The following is a 19,621-nucleotide window of genomic DNA, read 5'->3' as shown; positions in this document are numbered from 1 at the left end:
GCTCTCCTTGCTAATACCTAAACACACCTCTCATTCTTAGCTAAACCTGACCTAGACTTGGAGGTCTTGAAGAGATTAATTTCCTGCAAGTTGAAAGAAAAACACTGGCAGAAGACAGACATAACTCATTCTATTTCTGAGTCCAAGAAAGATACTCAGCTCACAGTCAGATGCTGCATTGCCACTGCCCTAGGCAGCCAAGAGCATTGCTCAGGACACAGAGAATAGTGGGCTACTTAAAAGGAGTTTACCTGAGAGTACTGAGGTCTCTTCCAGCTCACAGGAACAAGGACATTGGAATTAGATCCTGATGAGGTTGAAGAAGTGCTTCGGGTGACAGCCATTGCCCTGGGTTTACCATCTCGCCCAGAAGAACTCTGCAGCTCATCATACCGTCTCCCAATAATTGGAGTCTTAAACAGAGAGTGAGTATTCACTAGTACTATGCGGCAGGATGAACTTGTAATGGGTTATATTGGTTCTGTTGCAGGAAAAGATTACTCTGAAGATCATATACAGGAGTAAAACAAGGAGTGCACCAAATTTCACGTCATTTGATATGTATGTTACTTTCCACTGTAAACATCTGAGTAATAATTGCTATACTTAGTAGCTAGTGCTTATGTTCATGAATAGCTAATACTCAAAGCAACTGTCAAAGTAGTTTCTAACATAAGTATTAGCAAAAAACGCAGAAAGCTTATGGAATTTATTTCAAATCCACATTTCTTGAACATGTTTTTAAATGTTTTTTCTCTAAGAGCGTTGAACACTCTGGCGCTGTTCCAACAAACATTAAAATGCTTTCTTGGATTGACGATAGGATGCTCAGCTTTTTCTAGTACTATACCCACAGCAAGTAGAAACTCTTTATACAGCTAGTACATGATGCCTTTTTATGTTACTACTTCCTTTTAACCTTGAAGTCTCACTATTATCTATATGAAATAGTCTATAGTGATGCAAACAGTCCAGCAGGTTCATAACTATCAATAAAGTGAGTGGCCCCTTAAAGTCAATAGGACCAGTCAGTTCTATAAACCTAAAAGGTGTATAGGGTTTGCTGGATAAAGGCTGCTGTAAAAGAGTTCAGTCAGAACAAAGGATGTACTTCTGTGTTTAACAGTTACAGAGAACACTGACATCCAAGTATGAAAGGGCATGGAGGCCATGGGTATGGAGGGCAATTTTATACATAATCACAGTTGGCGTAACTGCAACACAGCTTTTCCACCAGATAATTTTAAATAGAACTAACAATTCCTTCACAAAAAAAAAAAAAAAAGAACAACCCAGTAAAAAGAGCTCTCCAGAATGGGTCATTAAATATGTCACTGTGAATTGAAAAGAATGTAAGAGACTTTCAGTTTGTTAATTTTCCTTTCTTTCTTATTTTTTCAGCATTCTTAAGGAGCTGCAACACACGTTTTAGGATTACCAGGTAACACAATTAATATGTTAAGTAGCAGAATTACAAATAGTACCTCTGAAATATCAAAATGAAACTCTAAAGTCTTCCCTGGTAGCTCCTTGGAGGCACTGTTCCACACTCGATGTATTTCCACTTTTGAAAGATCGCTGTGTTGATAGGATGGTAACACTAAGCTGGCAGAACGAGAAACTACTAACTTCAGGATATTCAAGGCTTCTCTCCAGTGAATGCTCTGGAAACAGGTGAATTTAATCAGCAAACAGAAAGAAAGATTCACATACATGCAAGACTATTTACATTTTACAAGCACATTGTTTTGCCACACGATAAAAATGTGGAATTGGAATACTACTATTCTTTCTCTCTTGGCCAGCAACAAGGTACATACTTGCAGAATAATTTCAACAGCAGAGACCAACACTTGCCTAAGGTGTCATTATTAAGGAACTGACCCGCAACCTGGGAGACCTGAGTGCAAGGCCCACTTGGCAAAGGATTTAAAAACTCCTATCTGAATGCCTCAATCAGTACGGATAAATACAAGGGACATTGCAGAATCCCCATTTAACAGGAAAGCTGACTTGATGCAGGCTCTCTACAGCTGCGAATTCCTAGTAGAAACATGAATTTTCCCCTTGCCAAGAACCAGTGCTGAAGTCTCTGAAGGGAAGCGCTTATGTCACGTCTCCCTCAACTAAAAAGAGTGGTCAGTCAGGCTCTGCCTAGTATTAAGCTTGCTCCTGATGTAGCGTAGCTGCAGCCTAAACCTTCCCACACAGTGAACACACAGCTGGGCATCTTATCTGGGGATGTGCAGTCTATGAGGCATCAGGATGTTTATAAACTAAATACCACACTGAACAGTCATAGCCCTCCCTGCTAATCTGGTCTTAAATTCTCATAAAGACAACTGACTTATGACAGCAAATACTGCTAAGATCCTACGTTAATATAAAGAAGATATGGTATTTACCTGTACGTATTTTTCAATGGTTTTTAGCACTTCCACATTAAACTGCTTCACAGGAATAGCTGACAGGTCCATATAACTGAGAAGACTGTAGATCATCTGTAAGAGGGACTGCTGCATGCTAGGAAGGCCTTTTTCTAGTAGCTGTTAAAAAAAAAAGTGAAAATAACTACCTTTTGAGACATGCTTCTTATGGAAAAAGCCACTAGTTTCATGAATACCATTAGTGCAGTTAATCTGTCTTCACTCACTGATTTTGCAATGCCAATTTACAATCATTTACAAGTGATGATGATACAAGTGTGAAATAAGAAAGAGCTTTAAGTTGGGAGCCAAATGCTAGCCTGTTCTGATAATGAAACATACATTTTATATATGCCTGTCTTAACTTATCCAGAAAACACATTCAGCAGTTGAGTAAACTGGTAGGTAAAATTTACACTGTAACTGGGGAAGCACATCCAAAAAAACCAAGGGAGTATCTTTCTATGTCTACCTTTGCTGCAAGTCAGTGAGAAAAAAGAAAACATGCTGAAGAAACAAATCTACTGCTATTCAGACATCAATACAGATTTATCCAAGCATACTTCACTGCCAGCGGTCACCGGCTGTACCTACCAAGGGAACATTTTCTGCTAAGGAGGAGATGGAGTCCCTGGGCTTTCTTACTGAAGAGGTTAACACAAAGAAGGGCTTGATCTAAATCCCGGAAATTTCAAACACCTGAGCGTAGATCCTGGAATACCACAATGAACCTTGGAAATACAACTGTGCTCATATATATGCATAATAGTAACCCAGGAGGTGTAGAGTCAGCCATGCTATGTTTGCACATGTGTGAAATAGCTCAGCTGAAAATTGCCTGGAAGGTACCACATTTTTTCATTGGTGACAGGTACTGTCCCACCTCACAACTTTCAGAGGCAATCAAATGTTCTTGCTGGAGGTCATCACAGGCTCAAGACTAGACTCTATCCCTCCATTCAGGCAGACATAAAAGTCCTTTCAACATTGGTTACTAGAGATATTAGGATCTAGAAAGAATTACTTATAAAAACTATGCTGCCTCATGTCTTCCATCAGAGACATTTCAGCTGTTACCCAAGTGGAGCCTAGTATTCATTAATGAGAATGCTTCACGGCAACCAATATGGAATGATCAGGTAGGACACACACCTGTCTCATTCCACTAAAAATATTCTGGTTTCTTTCATCAGTAAAAGTGAGTAGTAATTAATGATTCGTAAAACAAAGTAAGCAAATTCCATTAACACCACAACAGATGGAACTTTATCTATTCCTCTACAAAAATGCAGTATGAATTTTTAACTGAAATGTACTAGATGTAACCTGCTTCACCCCACAGATACCTTCATTGAGAGATAAAATGCGCTTAGCAGTTCTTCAAAACAGGGTTATAGACTTCTTCTTGCCTTTCTTTAGGATATTGTGGTGGAAGGTTTGATTCTTTCCTTGTCAAGAGTTTATGTGATCCATCACACCAGCCAGTATACCATTTCAGTAGAGGAATAAAGGAGTAAAAGACACTATGTGGATGTTAGTTTCTGGATGAGAAATAATTCTTTTTTGTTCTGACAGAGGCTACTGCATCAGATAACCACTTTTGTGATAGGAAAAGGAATTATTGGGAAATAAAGGGAATTTTGTCTCTGTTGTGGCTTAGAAAGCTGTTCTAGGAACTCTAACTCTGAAACCCTCTAACTCCCATTCCAGTTTGTATAAATTTGTTGTCAACAGAATCCTCTGACTTAAACAGCTCTTGGCCCTTAAGCTCTAAACATTTATGGACTGTGCCAGTTTTCACTTGTTCAGATGAGTATATGTGATGGTTGCCAGTCCAAGTGTGTACTTAAATACATCCTGAATTTGTAAAAAGTAAGAGTGTTACAGTTTAAGAACAGCAACTGTAAAATGCATTTAGTACTGTAATAATTCTTTTGCTGGCAGAGGTTAAAAAATATCAGCAAGATGGAGCTGTGGTAACACATCATTTGGATCATTGAGTTCCAGGACAAAGAGTTTCCACTGTATTTGTAAGAAGAAATAATAACTATTCCCAGACTTTTTTGGGGGTTTTGACCCTGGTCCATATAAACTGTTCTGAAGAATTGTGGATTCCTCTCTTATTAGTGTGTGGTATCTGGGTCTTATCTGGGTTTAGGCATCCACAGCCCGTTAGCAATATCTGTCCCATTCCTGAAGCAACAACTAACCTAGAACTAGGTAGATCGCAGAGCCTGCTCTTTCAAGGGCTGCCTGGGCTGGCTGTTGCTGGTTGATGTGGCTGATGGGGTGCTACCGCAGGACACAGTTCCCTTTGCCACTCCAAATCTGGCAACAGGTGAGAAGAGATACTCAGCTCTTGGGCTATGTTGGTTAGTCAAATAAATGTTTTCTGTGTCCGCAGAGGAAATAAAGATGGCATTTCACAAGCCATGTCTTATAGACAAGGCATTAGTGGGATAATGTGTGATATAGGACATGCTTTCCCTTGCAACAGCAGATGTTTTAAACACCAGTGATTCCTTAGTTTTGAATAGCTTATCTATGCTCATGCTTCTATCACAAGTGAGCCTCTAACTAACAGAGAGGAGGAGGAAACATCTACCATGAGCACACTACTATATGCACTATGTGGTTTCTTGTTCTTTTTTTTAATAGTATTAATAGCATTAGTGTTTAAGTGCAAGCATGACCCCGGACTTAATGAATCGCTAGTTTAACACGAACCCATGTAAATTCAGATATGCTCCTAGAATTGATTGTGCTTTCATGGAATGAGATTGATTAAAAAAAATAATATGCAAAAATCTAACATAAAATCGAAGTAAGCTTTCAGTAATGTGTTTGTGCTGGCAAGCAATTCCCTGCATTAAATAGGTTAAACGCAAATTTTTCTCTGAATGGCAATAATTGAAGCTTTCACCTTCTGCCAGGGGCATTTGTTCTCATAGTCTTAACCTGTGGTAGACAGTCCCCTTCTGAAGGTATATCCATGTGTTTGGATGAGTCACTGTTGCAATACAGACTTCCTTTGTTATTCTTAAGCACTCCATGTCTCACAGTTTCCCTCAGGCTCAAGCGCTGGGGACTGAGCCAGGATTGTTAAAGCCCCAGGCTCTGTAAAACAATGGCAGCTATAACATTCAACTGGGGATTGCCCAGTGGGGCTGTTAACCCCACTGGCTTTACTTATTGACAGTACATCCCACAGTTGGTTTATAGGAGACGGGAGCACATTGTTTATCCTGGTCTGAGGATTAACTAAGGAGAAAAGAGGAACCATATTCTGAAGGCTGACAAAATCTTATTCATGGCCACAGCAGGCCAGACAAGATGGTTTCTTGTCTCTTGCTCCTCCTCCAGACTGGCAGCTACCCTATGCCCATAAAATATTCCCCAGACATGACTCAACAGGGCTGCAGTCAATGTAAATACAGAGAAAGGAAGTGGTGCTTACTACTCTGTCATGCTGCGATGACGGTGCTATGTAAGGAATGTGCCTTAATTACAATCGAAAACCTGACTGACTTGCCATTAATATAGGAAGTGTGGTGCCAATCTACAGCAAGGGGGAAGTGCAAAGAAAGAGTCTCCAGATGCACGTCTAAACCTGTTTTGAGGGGAGCAAGATCACATGCAATGGCCTTTGCAGAGGAGCTGAAACACTAGTAACTCTATGTAGAGCACTGAAGGGAACCACTGAGGGGCAAACACTTTCCTAAGGCTGGGAAAGCAAAAGAGAAACAGTTTAAACCTCAATTTTTACAGCATTTGTTTATTAGGAATACAAGTTTCTGCTGTGACTTGACTCTGAAGGATTTGGAATCATGTTTGAAGAGCTAATAGTTCTTTAGTCTTTGAGTCTGAAAACAGACTGAAAAAACCCAAGGTCCTGTTTTAGTTTCCCACAGGAGAGTCAGGGCTTTCACCATCAGTTAAGATCCAATATGCTTATTTACTGAGAGCCTCCATGTGCAAACAAGTTAATGAACTGCAGCTTGAGGTAGCAGGGCCAAGTTTGCTCTGAAGTCTTGAGTGAGCATGGGAGCACAGCCTGGCCTCTCAGGCTCTTGAAAATCTGCAGATAGCCACTATCAGAGATGCCTGCAGAGTTTTTGTAGATCCTTTGGCAGAGGGGAGAAAGAATCTGCTCCAAAAATGGAAGTTACTCTAAAGAAGACAAAGAATTTATGTCATAGATATAGAATGGTCTTCTCCCTAGTTAAAAAGGGAGACTGAAGGCACTCAGCAGGGAAGTGAAGAGCTAAGTCTGGGAACTACAAGAAAATGGTGTCCTGATACTAATCTGAAGCCAAAGGCAGAAGGTCAAGTGGCCTTAAGCTGAAGAGCAGAACTGAGCCTTGGATCGCCATTAATGACACTGCATCAGTTCTATACTCCACACATGGGAAATGTTAGGAGCAAGCAATAAACATGAGGGAAAACCTGGTCAGCAAGATGATCCCATTCAGATCCCATTCATTTAGAGGAATGCTTACGAATTTGTTTCAAGAATCAGATCCCTAAATAGCAGATATTATCTTACTTATGCTGCTAAACACTTTCTGGAAGTAGTCCTTTTCTTATTTCCCTCAGTGGGATCTAAATAAATGTCCAGTTTCTTTCTCTCCTTCACAGTGCAAAACCTGACTAGCTGATGAGACAAGCTGCTTTAAGACGTATCAGCCCTGCAGACCTTTGCAGGCTTTTGTTTTAGTGTTCAGTGTTGATTTCTTATAGTAATTCCCTTTGTTTCTGCTAATTTCTGCTTTTTATTCTTAATCATAAATAACAGAGAGATAAACTATAAATTAATCTAATCTGCAAGGCAGACTTCAGATCTTTGAGTTGTTAGGCATCAAAAGAGTTAAAACAGTTAAAAAGTTTTAAAAAACTTACCTCAGCCAAATACGTAACCATACTCAAAGTAATATCAGCAAATGCTTCATGAAGGTAACGGCAAACCACATTTACCCAGGTAGCACAGTCCCTTGTATAGCTGTGTGTTTTATAAAGGGTCATGACATGTGCAAGATTTGATAGCTTGGGGTTCTTCTCCTCCAAGCAAACCTAATTAAACATAAATGTCAAAACACATTAAGAACAAAGCAACTGCATTTACAGGGTTTGAGGATGTACAAAACAGTAAATAACTTTGATACCTGAGCAATCCTTTCTGCTATATCTTTACAAAACTGGTTTGGGCTGTCAAAATGCTGAATTAAATGGGGCAGGAGACACAAAACATTCAGTGGAAATCCTAGAACAGGAAAATACAGAACAAAATGTATATTTTGGACAGCAAGAGCCACAGGGATCTTTATACTGTGTTTCAAGAGGTTGCTGTTTCAATATTACACTAGCCGTCAACTCACACAGACTGTCAAGTTGTTCACCTCACTGGCCTTGACACATTTGTCTTAGAGGCGTCTTAATTTGAAAATCCAGTGCATCATTTAGGCAACAGTACTGTTATAAAGCATGAACTGATTCCTGCAAACGCTACTGCATAAATAGGTATTTACAGGATAAAATATTTCACAAAAGTATTTATGTATATCTTTTCCACTTAATCAGCTTATTGACAGTCTTAACCGGTGGCATTGATATTACTGCTGCTAAAACACAAAGAGAAACTCAGTGAGTACTGATAAATGAACAACTGTTTTAGGCAGGCTGCCAGGCACAGCTTCCATTGTTTTACACTGTTCAAGTTAATAATATTAATGAATCAAAATTCTGATATAGCTGGTCAGATGAGACTACTCAAATGGGTGTTTTTGAAACCAGGAGATGGCTCCTGCACCAAGTGTCAGTCACTGTCATTAGCATAAGGGCTCACTCTGGAACTGGGATTCAGCTCTTCTGCACCAACTCACAGGTCAAGGCTGTTGATGAACTACAGGCAGTGACTGTAAGAGGGAACTATAAAAAAAAGCTGTTCCAGCTCAGGTGGGAGCTCAGAGTTCAAGAAATTGCATCCAGACACCATTGTTTTTTGAAAAGAAAAAATCTTATCTATGAAAATAACTTTCTAACCATTCATTCCCTCTTGTTCTACACAATCAAACAAGTTGCCTAAGTTAGGAGCGTACTTTCCCTAGGCTTCCTCTATACTCAGGGAAAAGAAAAGATACCTCCATGTGGTACTGTCACAGCCCGTGTGTAAATTTCTGAACCAAAGTCTGGGACACAGGCACCACTCATGTCCTTAGAGATGGGCAGACTGTTCATGACATTCATCCCCCTACTCTGTGTCTAAGCTTGCTATGACTTAGTTGTGAAGCCTGCACAGTTGTCTTAATATTTCTGAAACAGAGTGAAAAATCTCTTCAAGAAATACAATTAAGAAGTGGTCACAACCTCAGCTAAATAATTGTTACCCTATTTCATTATAATCCAGGCTTCCTTCCTCACTCATTGATGTGCTATTGTAGTTTATCTAAAAAGTGTACAAGAGTTTTCGATATTTGTATTTCTAGGAAAAATCGTACGAAGCACTAATTTAAAATCACACAATTTGAAATATTCTGAAAATAATTCAATGGAAAAACTGGCCAAAATAGGTTCTAGAAAATTTGACAGTATCTCCTTAGATATGTTTACTTTGTCAGCACTCAGAAACTTTACTGCTAATCCCTAGAGCTGAAATGATAAATAATACGACTGCTCTCCTCCAAAACCTGAGTATGCAATAAATTCACTCTTCAGTAACATGTTATAGTGCTATGAATTTCCAAAAACCCTACCCTGCTCAAAGCAAAAGTACATTATGCTTTATCAGAAGAGAAAGTGACAATTCTTGATTTTGTTCAGATAGACTAATGAAGTCCATCATCAAATGTCAAAGCAATGGAAACTAAAAGAGGGGAAAGTATACTGGTTTTACCTATAGCTTGAGAGGAATCCACCATGGATATTCGAGACACTGGTGTCAGCAAACTGAAGAGCTGTAGTGTGAGATCAGTGGTAGTAAGGGAGGTGAATCCTTTCAGCAGTAGCTGCTGAAGCCCTGAGAAGTCTGCCCACTTGAGCTGCCCTTGCAACTTCTCTAACTTCTCCCGGTTTTCAGCTTTATCTAGTGGCAAATGAGCCAGAAGTTTATTCAGTAACCGCAATGCCATTAGGTACTCAAACTCAAAATCTGATTCCATCAAAGCCACAGCAACCCAGAAGATGGTAGCCAGTAGGTTGGTTGGATTGTTAATATGTGATGGGTCAGTGAGACTGTCCTTTAGAGAAGATGAACTTCTTGTTTTAGAGGACAGGCCTTGCTGGGTGCACGCCTGAATTCTGTCTAATGTGGCACTGCGTGGTGGGTCTGAGGACTTGTCCACATCTCCAAACTTTTTGGGTACAGAGAAGCTCCTCTGGTGCCTGCTTCGTTCAGCAGTGGCTGTGTTACCACTGGCAGGATTCACATTCAGCTGTCCTGTGCTCTTCCGGTTTGCAGTCAGTTTGGTGCTTGACGTTAAATCTGGTGAAGATGAACTGAAACAAAAATATATAATATACAGTACAATGTGTGAATGCCCAGCTTGAAACTTGTACAGATTGGATGCAAGTTCAATATTTATCAAACTGTAAATATGTAACTAGGAAAAGTATAATGCTGCACTGTCTGTTGAAGCCTTCTTTCTTTTCCAGAAGTGCCCACAGATAGGACTGAAGTAAGGTCCATGTGGCACTGCACCAAGCCAGAGCAGGCCAGCCAACAGTCCAGATATGTAAAAACTACATGAGGGTGAGAAATACAGCACTGTGAGGTGACTTGTGGAAATGCCCGTACAATGGGGCAGTGGTAGAACTGAAAACCATTTCAGTCTGTACAATGCTCTCATCAGGGGAGCAAACCCTGAACTTGGCATAGCTGGCAGGCAAAATGCACAATGGCTTACTGGCTAAGGTGGTAACTGTGGGCAGAAAAAACAAGTGTATCTTTAAGCAGAATTGCAAATATGCCACATTATCCTCAAGAAACCTTGGCTGCCTATGTTCTTGCTAGTACAAGTCCTTCAGAAACCTTGTCATTGCATCCACCCCTGCCTGTATCCTAAGAGCTCTTCAAGGTGGTTTACAGAAAGCAAAGGTGTTTCAATTTCAGTGACTGATGCCTCCTCATGGACTATCATGTGATGATCTAGACAATCCCTATCAGTTATCTGTACACATGAACATGCTGTGCTGATACATGCAAGAGAAGTTTGTTCCGGAAAACAGCTAATTCCTGCCTCTCTGGTCTCATTCATACCTCACAGTATATGAGTCCCTACTGTCTATAGTATTTAAAGAGGATCTTATGGAATCAATAGCATCAGGGTAAAGAATATTGCATGCCCTTGCTTTCTTGAGCGTTTCTTATTTTCTGCTCCATTTTGCTCCTTTCTGAAATATGCACTAAAGAAAGACAAATAGCTCTTAGTTTAGAAAGTAGAAGCTCTATTTCCCCACCTCTACTCTGTTACAAAGAAATACCTGAGTTCTGCCACTGCAGTATAAAACAGCACCCTACTTACTAGCTTCAGAAACGACAGCCCTTGCATTTTTATCCTGCATGTAAGGCATGGTAACTTATGGACATTTTTCAAAAACGTTGGCTATTCTGTTGCTATTAGAAGTCAGACAGACATTAGTCTCCCTCAGTACTGCCAACAGCTGTGTTACAGAAGGAACCCGCAATTTCCTTCCACATACAAAGGTCTGCTGTAAGTCCAAGGGTTTCCTAAAGCGGTCTACGCATCTGGCAAAACCCATGGGTTGTGTACACATGGGACAAAATTCTACCTAGTTTTATTGAGGATCATTTACTTTTTGGGAATACTTCATCTGAGAATGACAGGTTGTATGGAACTGGTATTGCAAAAAAACCATGTTTCTTCCCAGATATGTTTTCAAGTATACGGTACAAAGGTGCAAAAAATACAGTATCTTAAAAAGATGTTAAAATAAGTTATAGCCAGGTGGCAGCAAGACAGAATTTACAACGCATTGTTAAGTTTCATTAGTTGTATTAACATTATTTCAACTGTTGCAAAACTTCGCTGAGATCTGCTCTTAGTCTAGTTCTCTGAAGTTTACAAAGGAGCTCATTCTTATCAAAATTATTTTATACTGTCAGACTGCAGAACTGCAAACTTAATATCATGAGACATTGGGAAAAAAAAGAAGATACAGTTAAGCTCTTACCGTGATAACACTGTCAAAAGATCACTGTTCTTTAGACAGTCAGAGAGATTATCCACAGCAGCTTCCAGAGTAAGTAGCGCCTCCATTACGTACCCCTATCAATGCATGAGGTTAACCATTTCAACAGAGATATTCAAAATACCGAACATTTAAAAGTCTTCAGTTCATAAAAAGAATAGGCACCTACTAAAAACATGTACTTTCTCCTGTAAAAAGAACAACACTAACATCAGTGCCACTGCCCTGAACATTAAAATGTCACTACAAATGTATTTTATTTTCTGCCTTTGAATGGTCTATGAAGGCATGCAAGAAGGGCACATATGTCACCAGGGGACGGGTAATGGCGTACAGAACCTCTGACTTGCAGGTCACTGAGATGAATTCTGCACAAGCAGTTGTGACAGAATATTACTGTCATCCTGTGGCAGCTCCATTACCTAAGTGAAATATGGAGGTGATGTCAGTCCATTTCTTATTAAGAGCTAGTAGTTCCTTTTATTAAGTCTTGAATCTCACAATAAATAGCAGCCTCTGTAAAATTTCAGTCTGTTTAGCTAAACCAAGTGTACATCATAGTTCACTAAGAGAGGACTAAATTGGATCAAATTAGGTCAATGTAAGTTTTGTATTGTTAAGGATGGTGTGGATTTCTTTATTCCAAAAGATTTGAGAAATTAGGTGATATCAGCAGATAGGATAGTGGCTTCCTTAGGCACAAATGAGTGATACGAAAAGGGAAAAACTAGTCATAATGAAAATTTCATTATGTGACACTTACTAGATGTTTTCTAGTTGTTCTCTTTAGAACTATAGGAGATTCTAACAACCTGATAAGGCTTTGATAAGGTACATATGGATTCAGTAAACTCAGAAGCAACTTTTTCTAAGGCGACATTCTATTTTGCATCACTTGACTCTGGAACACCTTGTTAAAGTGGTCATTTTAAATTAAGTATACATTAATTCAACAATACTAAGAAGCACTATGTGCACATGCATACCTGAATCTCATCTCCATGCTCTCCAATAACTTCCACCAATCTTGACAGGAGGTCAGATAATGCATGTGCAGAAAGGGGCTGCTTTAGGGCCCTAAATATTTGGAAAGAGCGACCTGCATAATGTCTTGAAGAGCTTGAAAGAGCTGTTTGTAAAGCAACTTCACTCAAATGCTGCTCCAAATGAAAACCTAAGCAAAAGAATTTTTTTTTAAAATTACATTCTTTACTGTGCATCATAAACAGGCTGAACCAACTCTGTGGGAAGGATATGCAGTGTAGTGTATCCTGCAAATCTTGTGAGAAATGGAGAAATATCTGTGTTTGGGAGAATCTCCGAGTTTACATCTATTTCACACAGAATGTAAGGAAATAAACTGCAAAACCAAAATCTGAGTCTGCAAATGATCATCAGCAAAAGGCTGAAATTATTCATATGATTTAGATTTTTTTCCAATTCCTGGACGAACTTTCAAGCTATCCACTATTCTCCCTGGCAGCAACACAGTAGCTTCTGAAGACTCCCAAACCTAAATTCCAGCTGAATTAGGAGGCTTTCTATTAGTCAGAAGGCTTTGGATAAGTTCTTAAATATAAATACTGATGCTGCATTCTGCTTTCATGTTGGAAGATATTTCATTAGCGACTGTGTTGGTTTTCAAAATACAATCAGTACATTTCCTAAGCGTTACAAACATAATATATTAAAACTAAACTTTTCTTGACAGAAGAAATTTAACAAACTGTGTATTACAACACCATAAGTAACTGTGGTATCTTTTACCTACAGGACATAGAGGACCTTTTATCTGGTAGAATCAATCAAAAGGCTTTCTACCAACATCTCTGAAGAAATGTTCACTTTAACATTCAGCCACAATCCAACTAACATGTTTTTTTAAAGCAATTATTTCATATGTCATACATCCTTGTTAGGACATACAGTATGTTGTTCTTCCACGTAAACAGATCTGCTAAGTCACAGAATAAACATTCAGTGTGGCCTTGAAGGGATATTCTTTTAGTTTTGAAAAGAAAAAGAATTTACTACCTGACTTGGAATCTTTAAATACAGATACAACATGACGCAGAAAATTAGTAAGCTGTTCAGCACTCTTGGTATTTTGATTTTTGGGTGTGATATCTTCATGGCACCAGAGTGGACCAAATGCCCTTAAAGAAATACATAACAAAGTGCAAAATTTCTTTGAGTTATCAGAAATTAATGTAATCAGGTAAAATATATAATCTATAAAGGCAATTAGATACTTCCAGGGCCATATCCTGGAAAACCTGCAACTGAACAAAATAAAAGTAGATAAATATCCCTATGCTGTATTTTGCAAAACTTCTCTTTCAAAATAAAATTTATACCATTTAGAGAGCAGCATAAACAAACCCCTGTTCTTTAATTTAACATTGTGCCTAGGATCTGCTATCTGTAGTTGGTAGTTAATACTAGTTTCACCATGGCCTTTCACTATGCCCTGTACACCTCCTATCTAATTTTATTATTATAAAAGTGTCTTCTTCCATTAGCTCATTGCTGAACATAATACTATCAGTCAATCAAACATTTTATTCCTGTCAGGCAAGATATTTTTCTGTTGTTCCTGACACTGTAGTGCTTTTAACTACCTACCTACTTCTATAGATATCAATAAAAGAGGAATGGGAGTCTGTAATTACTATAAAAGCTTGGTCATTTTCCTTTGATTCTTTAAAAGTTGCTACAGATAATTGTAGAGAAGACAGGAAAGTATGCGTTTCAAGTACAAAATTATCCTCTGCTATCTCCATTACCTGGTTGTCAGAAACTCAATTAATTTGTTTGCTTTCTCATCTGTTTCCGCAGCAGTGTCCATGTCCTCAACCTCTTGTGTTATCTGTGGGAGATTTCCACTGCTGCCTCCCAGACTGATACTGGAGGAGGTGGAGCTGGAGCTCAAGCCTGAGTCTGGCACTGGAGATGACTGGTGTTCCCGCAGAAAGTCAAAGCCACCTGCCAGCCAAAAGGGAGGAGATAAAGATGGAATGCACTGTTGGGCCAGCGTTACAGAGGGAAGTGTCCACCAAACAGCTCTTTCCAGAGTCAGCAGCAGAAACCCTCTACTGGGAAACACAGAGAAATCCTGTCGAACACAACAACCCTCAAACGCCGATGTGAGCAAAAACTCTACTGCGTTTCTAAACGTGCAGAATCAAATATAAAATGAAAAAACATTCAAGTCAAGGACTGCACGAGGGCTACGGTACATGAAAACCAAATGTTTCAGGGCTTTTTACATTCAGAACTATGACTTTTTGTACAGTGAATTTTGAAGTCGGCTAAGTGCCTGCAAAGTTCAGCTCACTTCTCTGGGCTAGTCTAACGAGGAAAAAACCTCTGCAGGACGGAATTTTTAAGATATTTTTGTTGTCCTAATCTTATGAATGTAATGGAAACCAAGATGCAAATGTTTAGAGCTTCTGTTCAACACCTTTAGTAATTATAAACACCAGACTACTCCTACTAAATATTTTCAGCATTAAGATTAAACATCTGAGTAAGAGTTCTGCTAGGTCAAAACCCTGCCACATAACTTCAGAGCTGAATTTAGAAACTAAGATCTGTTTTCTTAAAGTTAGACTGCTAGTCACCTTAGGCTGTATTTAAAACAGAAAAACTGGCCTTGCGAGAAGACCAAGAGCAGGAGGGGCCTGTCTACTGACAAAATCCATTGCAGGTCAGGAGACTTAATTTAGTTGCCTGATGTTAGATGGAACAAACCTGAACTGAATTATTTTAAATGAGGAATCTTTGCTATAGCTACTTTTGCTCTTTAATTAGCTGCTCATAAAAGGGTCCAAATACAAAGTTTTGATAACTTCTTGGACTTAAAAGGGCCAGACACAGAGTACCAATTATGCTTTTCAGACACAGGAATGAAAATAGTTTTTCATTTTGGCAGAAAAGCAGCAATAAAATTTTAATGTAAGAATTTTACTCTATATTTAATATCATGAACATGCATTGGAAAAGACATCTATACACCATAAGAAAGGAAATTTATGTGTGAGGTAATTTTGCACAGACATTATTCAGAATGAAACTTCAATGGCCAAACTAATTCATGAATGTGAAATACCTATCTCTTCTTCTCATTACTTTAAAATAATTCCTGCAGCTTTCTACAAACTGTTCCCAACTAACGCCTTAAAAAGAGGCAATTTGATAAAACTTAACAGAACACTCATCTCAGCTGAGGTCTGAAGTAAGACTCCTAATGCAGAAACAGATATCAGGACAGAAATTAAGTATATATCAGTGATATAAAGGAGGGTGCATATAATGTGAAATTTAACTTAATAATGGAAAATCTGAGCTGCACATTCTTGCTGCTCTTCCTGTGGTGGAATTATTTATTAATTTCTCTTGAAGTCTGTGAGGAGTGATTGCTCTCATTTAAAGCAGTCCTGGCTCCCCGAGGGGGAAGTTAGGAAGTTATTAGCTGTATTAATGTTTAAAATTCTACATTATGTATTTTGCCTTACATCAGATAGCTTTCTCACTACCATGAAGAGTTATCTAATAATAATCTGAGTGCATCTCTAGGGTGGTCCACATGGAATTAATATTAATGGGAACTGTTCATATTTGGCACTTTATTATTTTAATTTATAAAAATTTCATATTTTATAAAAGTAACCTTGACATCCTACTTTGAAAAGCCTCACAGTATAATGCGATGTTCTTTTCTTCTTTTGTTTTATTACCTGTATAAAGATATTCAGGTAAGTATGCCGGCTGTACTGTCAGAGTCTTGATCTCATTCATCTCTCTGGTCTGAAGAAGCACTGATGCAATGGCTTGATAGTTGCTATTGCAAGACAAGGCAATCAAAAGGTGAAGCAGTAACTTTTTACTGTGTTCAAAGACCTCGGGGCGGTAATGGTCAAGACCTAAAAGAAACGGTTACAGCAATCACTGAATATGAAATAATAAACAAGCTCACATTCCAGAAATATAAAAAATTCCAAGGCACTTTGTGGCAATATTACAAACAAACAAAAGATGTAGTATTTCCCTACACAGTTACTAGTGTTTCTACTTACGTGTATCTATATATTTGGTTTCTAGACTGAGGTTCCACACAGGAGTTACAAAATGTGTGGTAATACAACTTTATGCTAATTTTATTTATGTTAATTTGACAGAGGAAAATCTCTAAAGATGAGAAATTCTTGGTGGTGGCTGTAATTACACTGCTTACTTCCGTATCTGGCTTTTTTGTACTGACAACAGTTTTACAATGAGTGCAAACTGAAAGACGTAGATACTGATTTATTAAGAAAGGACCTGATAGACAAAACCCCTTGAAAAAGAACTTCAGCTACCAGTGAGTAGCTGGAGAAAATAGGCACTAGCTCAGGGTGCAGAACTGAAACTGAAGGTCTAGCACTGAAATACTCTGATCTGGTTAGCACTGCTGCTGTTTGTAAGATTTTAACACAACTTGAATAATTCACAAATTACAAATACAAAGGAAACAAATGTTTGTAAAATAAACTGCACTCTGTGGTAGTAATTTCTTTTTGATTCTCTTTCAGTATCATCCAGGATATTTAAAAACATTTTCTTCTGTTTAGGGGCAGTTTCATTTCAGTGCTGAAAAATTGAATTATTTTCTTTTTAAGCTACTCCCTTCTCAGTATATATTTCTCTTTAAAAAGCAGCTCCTTCATTATGATAAGTGGCAGCAACAGCAGGTCTTTCAAGACAAGTGTTTTCTAATATACTCCAGTCACACTGGTTCTTCTCCGGCCTGCAAAATTGAAGCTGCTCCTACTGCCTGCCCATAGTCTTCCCCAAAAGAACCACAGCCAACCTGCCCACCTCTTTATCAGCTTCTTCAGGTTTTTGCTCCTATTCTCCCTTCTCCATTTTCTTCCACCTGCCAGGAGATAATGAACCCACATCCTACCCTGTTCTAACATACATTGAAAAGGATTTAAGAATTTCTTTTAGTTGAAAATAAATTCTACATTGGCAGCACTTGTGACTGAAATTCTGTTAAACCCTGGGGTTGTATGAAAGTATTGACATAGATATGCTAACTATGAAGTGAGAAGAAGCGTCCAGGCTTTGTGTGTCTCCAGTGCTGGGCCCATCTTTCACTTGGAAGAGTTCCTGAGAAGGTAAAGTACTGTGACGTGGAGACATTTCTATCGGAAAGGAGTGTAGCGGCTCAACTCGTATCAGGCTGGTTGCAAAAGAGTCTTTAAACAGCAGTGATTTACATCCATTACTGAGATCATAGAATCATAGCATGCTTTGGGTTGGAAGGGAGCCTCAAAGGTGATGACCTAGTCCAACCCCCCTGAAGTGAGCAGAGACACCTTCAGCTAGATCACGTTGCTCAGTGCCCCATCCAAACTGACCTCGAATGTTTCCAGGAATGGGACTTTTACCACTTCTCTGGACAACCTGTTCCAACGTTTTACCATCCTCATTGTAAAAATTTCTTCCTTAGATCTAGTCTAAATCTCTCCTCTTTTAGTTTAAAACCATTACCCCTTGTCCTGTCACAACAGGCCCAGATAAAAAGATTGTCCCTGTCTCTCTTTTAAGACCCCTTTAATTACTGAAAGGGTGCAGTAAGATCTCCCCAGAGCCTTCTCCTCTCCAGGCTGAACAACTCCAAATCTCTCAGTCTTTCTTCATAGCAGAGGTGCTCCAACCCTCTGACCCTCTTGTGGCCCTCCTCTGGACCCTCTCCAGTAGGTCTATGTCTTTGTTATGCTGAGGACTCCAGAGCTGGATGCAGTGTTCCAGGTGAGGTCTCACCGGAGTGGAGAAGAGCGGGAGAGTAATTTCCCTTGACCTGGTAGCCAGATAGGCAGGTTCACATCAGCTTCACTATCAGTACTATAAGCCATCCAATAGCCTATTAAAAACATACACTGCAAAATTCTTTCATTTTGGTATTTAGTATTAGTCATTTAGATGTATCTGCCTAGTCACATTCCAACAGGACAGAAATACTCAATTTTCAATCACATTCAAACCTTTGGCTAACCTGTGTAGCATAACTTCCTTATACCATCACAACAGAGCTCTACTACATAACCTAGAAAAAATTTCCACAGGAGGTATAACAACTACCACTAAACCACTACCACTAAACCACAACTAACACTAAATTTAGTTACCAGTTACAGTAAGCTTTAACTTCACACTTGAGAATTGGGAGTTCTTAACCAAGGGACTGTCTCGAATGGTATTAATAAATTTATATTTAGTTCTTATGAAAACCTGTCGTGTCGAAAATTACTGCACGAACGAATCATTAAAGACATTTTAATAATGGATTACTAGTATCATAACTCTGTTTCTCCATGTATGTTTATTGACGTAGCTCCCTGATGGCTCCTTAAAGCTGACTTAACTGAAGTGCCCATGCTGCAGCATACTACTCCTGTCTTAAGTTATTCTAATCTTCTGAGAATTCCTAACTGTAAGCACCAGTTTTCTCACACTTGTTACAAATCACACTAAAGACGTTGTTTGGTTATTGATGTGCTGTTGATGGTTATTGAGACGATGGTTATTGATGTGATTCTTACACTTATACAGTTCTCTTTCAGCTCCTTCTTACACTCTAGAAAGTTCACAGCAATACAAAAAATATTTAAAAAATTGCTATGGGCAGCAACAAAATAGATGTAAAATGAAGAATCTATGTGAAATATCATTTTTGAAACTGACCCTGGAAATCGCATCTGACAGGGTCCTGGATGTTATTCTTGTGTTTCATTAGCTGAAATCAGTGTACTAATAAACAAAACTCGAGTATCTGATGAGTGTGGATTTTCAAAAAACCCCTATTTCATAAAAAAATTCCAAACAATTGGTAACAGAGTAGCAGAAAAGGAGAATGAGGTATCTTCTTCCACTATATACTGGAGTGTGCCGCATATACTCTACTACTATGCTGTAGTCTCCCAATTTAATCTTTTTTTGCCTGC

At 38.8% G+C, this 19,621-nt stretch overlaps 1 protein-coding gene across 1 annotated transcript in view; it reads right to left on the bottom strand.

Moving 5' to 3' along the window:
- The window catches only part of FRY (furry homolog (Drosophila)), a gene marked incomplete at its 5' end in the record, with an annotated part of 83,413 nt that overhangs the window by 34,125 nt on the left and 29,667 nt on the right, over window positions 1–19,621 (bottom strand). The window contains 11 exons of the mRNA XM_010137254.1: window positions 252–413; window positions 1,485–1,664; window positions 2,406–2,546; window positions 7,326–7,496; window positions 7,589–7,686; window positions 9,316–9,917; window positions 11,613–11,707; window positions 12,617–12,804; window positions 13,665–13,786; window positions 14,417–14,615; window positions 16,370–16,555. Of these exons, the coding sequence (XP_010135556.1) occupies window positions 252–413; window positions 1,485–1,664; window positions 2,406–2,546; window positions 7,326–7,496; window positions 7,589–7,686; window positions 9,316–9,917; window positions 11,613–11,707; window positions 12,617–12,804; window positions 13,665–13,786; window positions 14,417–14,615; window positions 16,370–16,555 (2,144 nt within the window). The remainder of the gene's footprint in view (window positions 1–251; window positions 414–1,484; window positions 1,665–2,405; window positions 2,547–7,325; window positions 7,497–7,588; window positions 7,687–9,315; window positions 9,918–11,612; window positions 11,708–12,616; window positions 12,805–13,664; window positions 13,787–14,416; window positions 14,616–16,369; window positions 16,556–19,621) is intronic.

This window comes from Buceros rhinoceros, unplaced genomic scaffold (assembly GCF_000710305.1).
Source record: "Buceros rhinoceros silvestris isolate BGI_N320 unplaced genomic scaffold, ASM71030v1 scaffold19245, whole genome shotgun sequence".
Taxonomy (NCBI): Eukaryota; Metazoa; Chordata; class Aves; order Bucerotiformes; family Bucerotidae; genus Buceros; species Buceros rhinoceros.
This window is presented reverse-complemented; position numbering and strand designations above follow the sequence as displayed.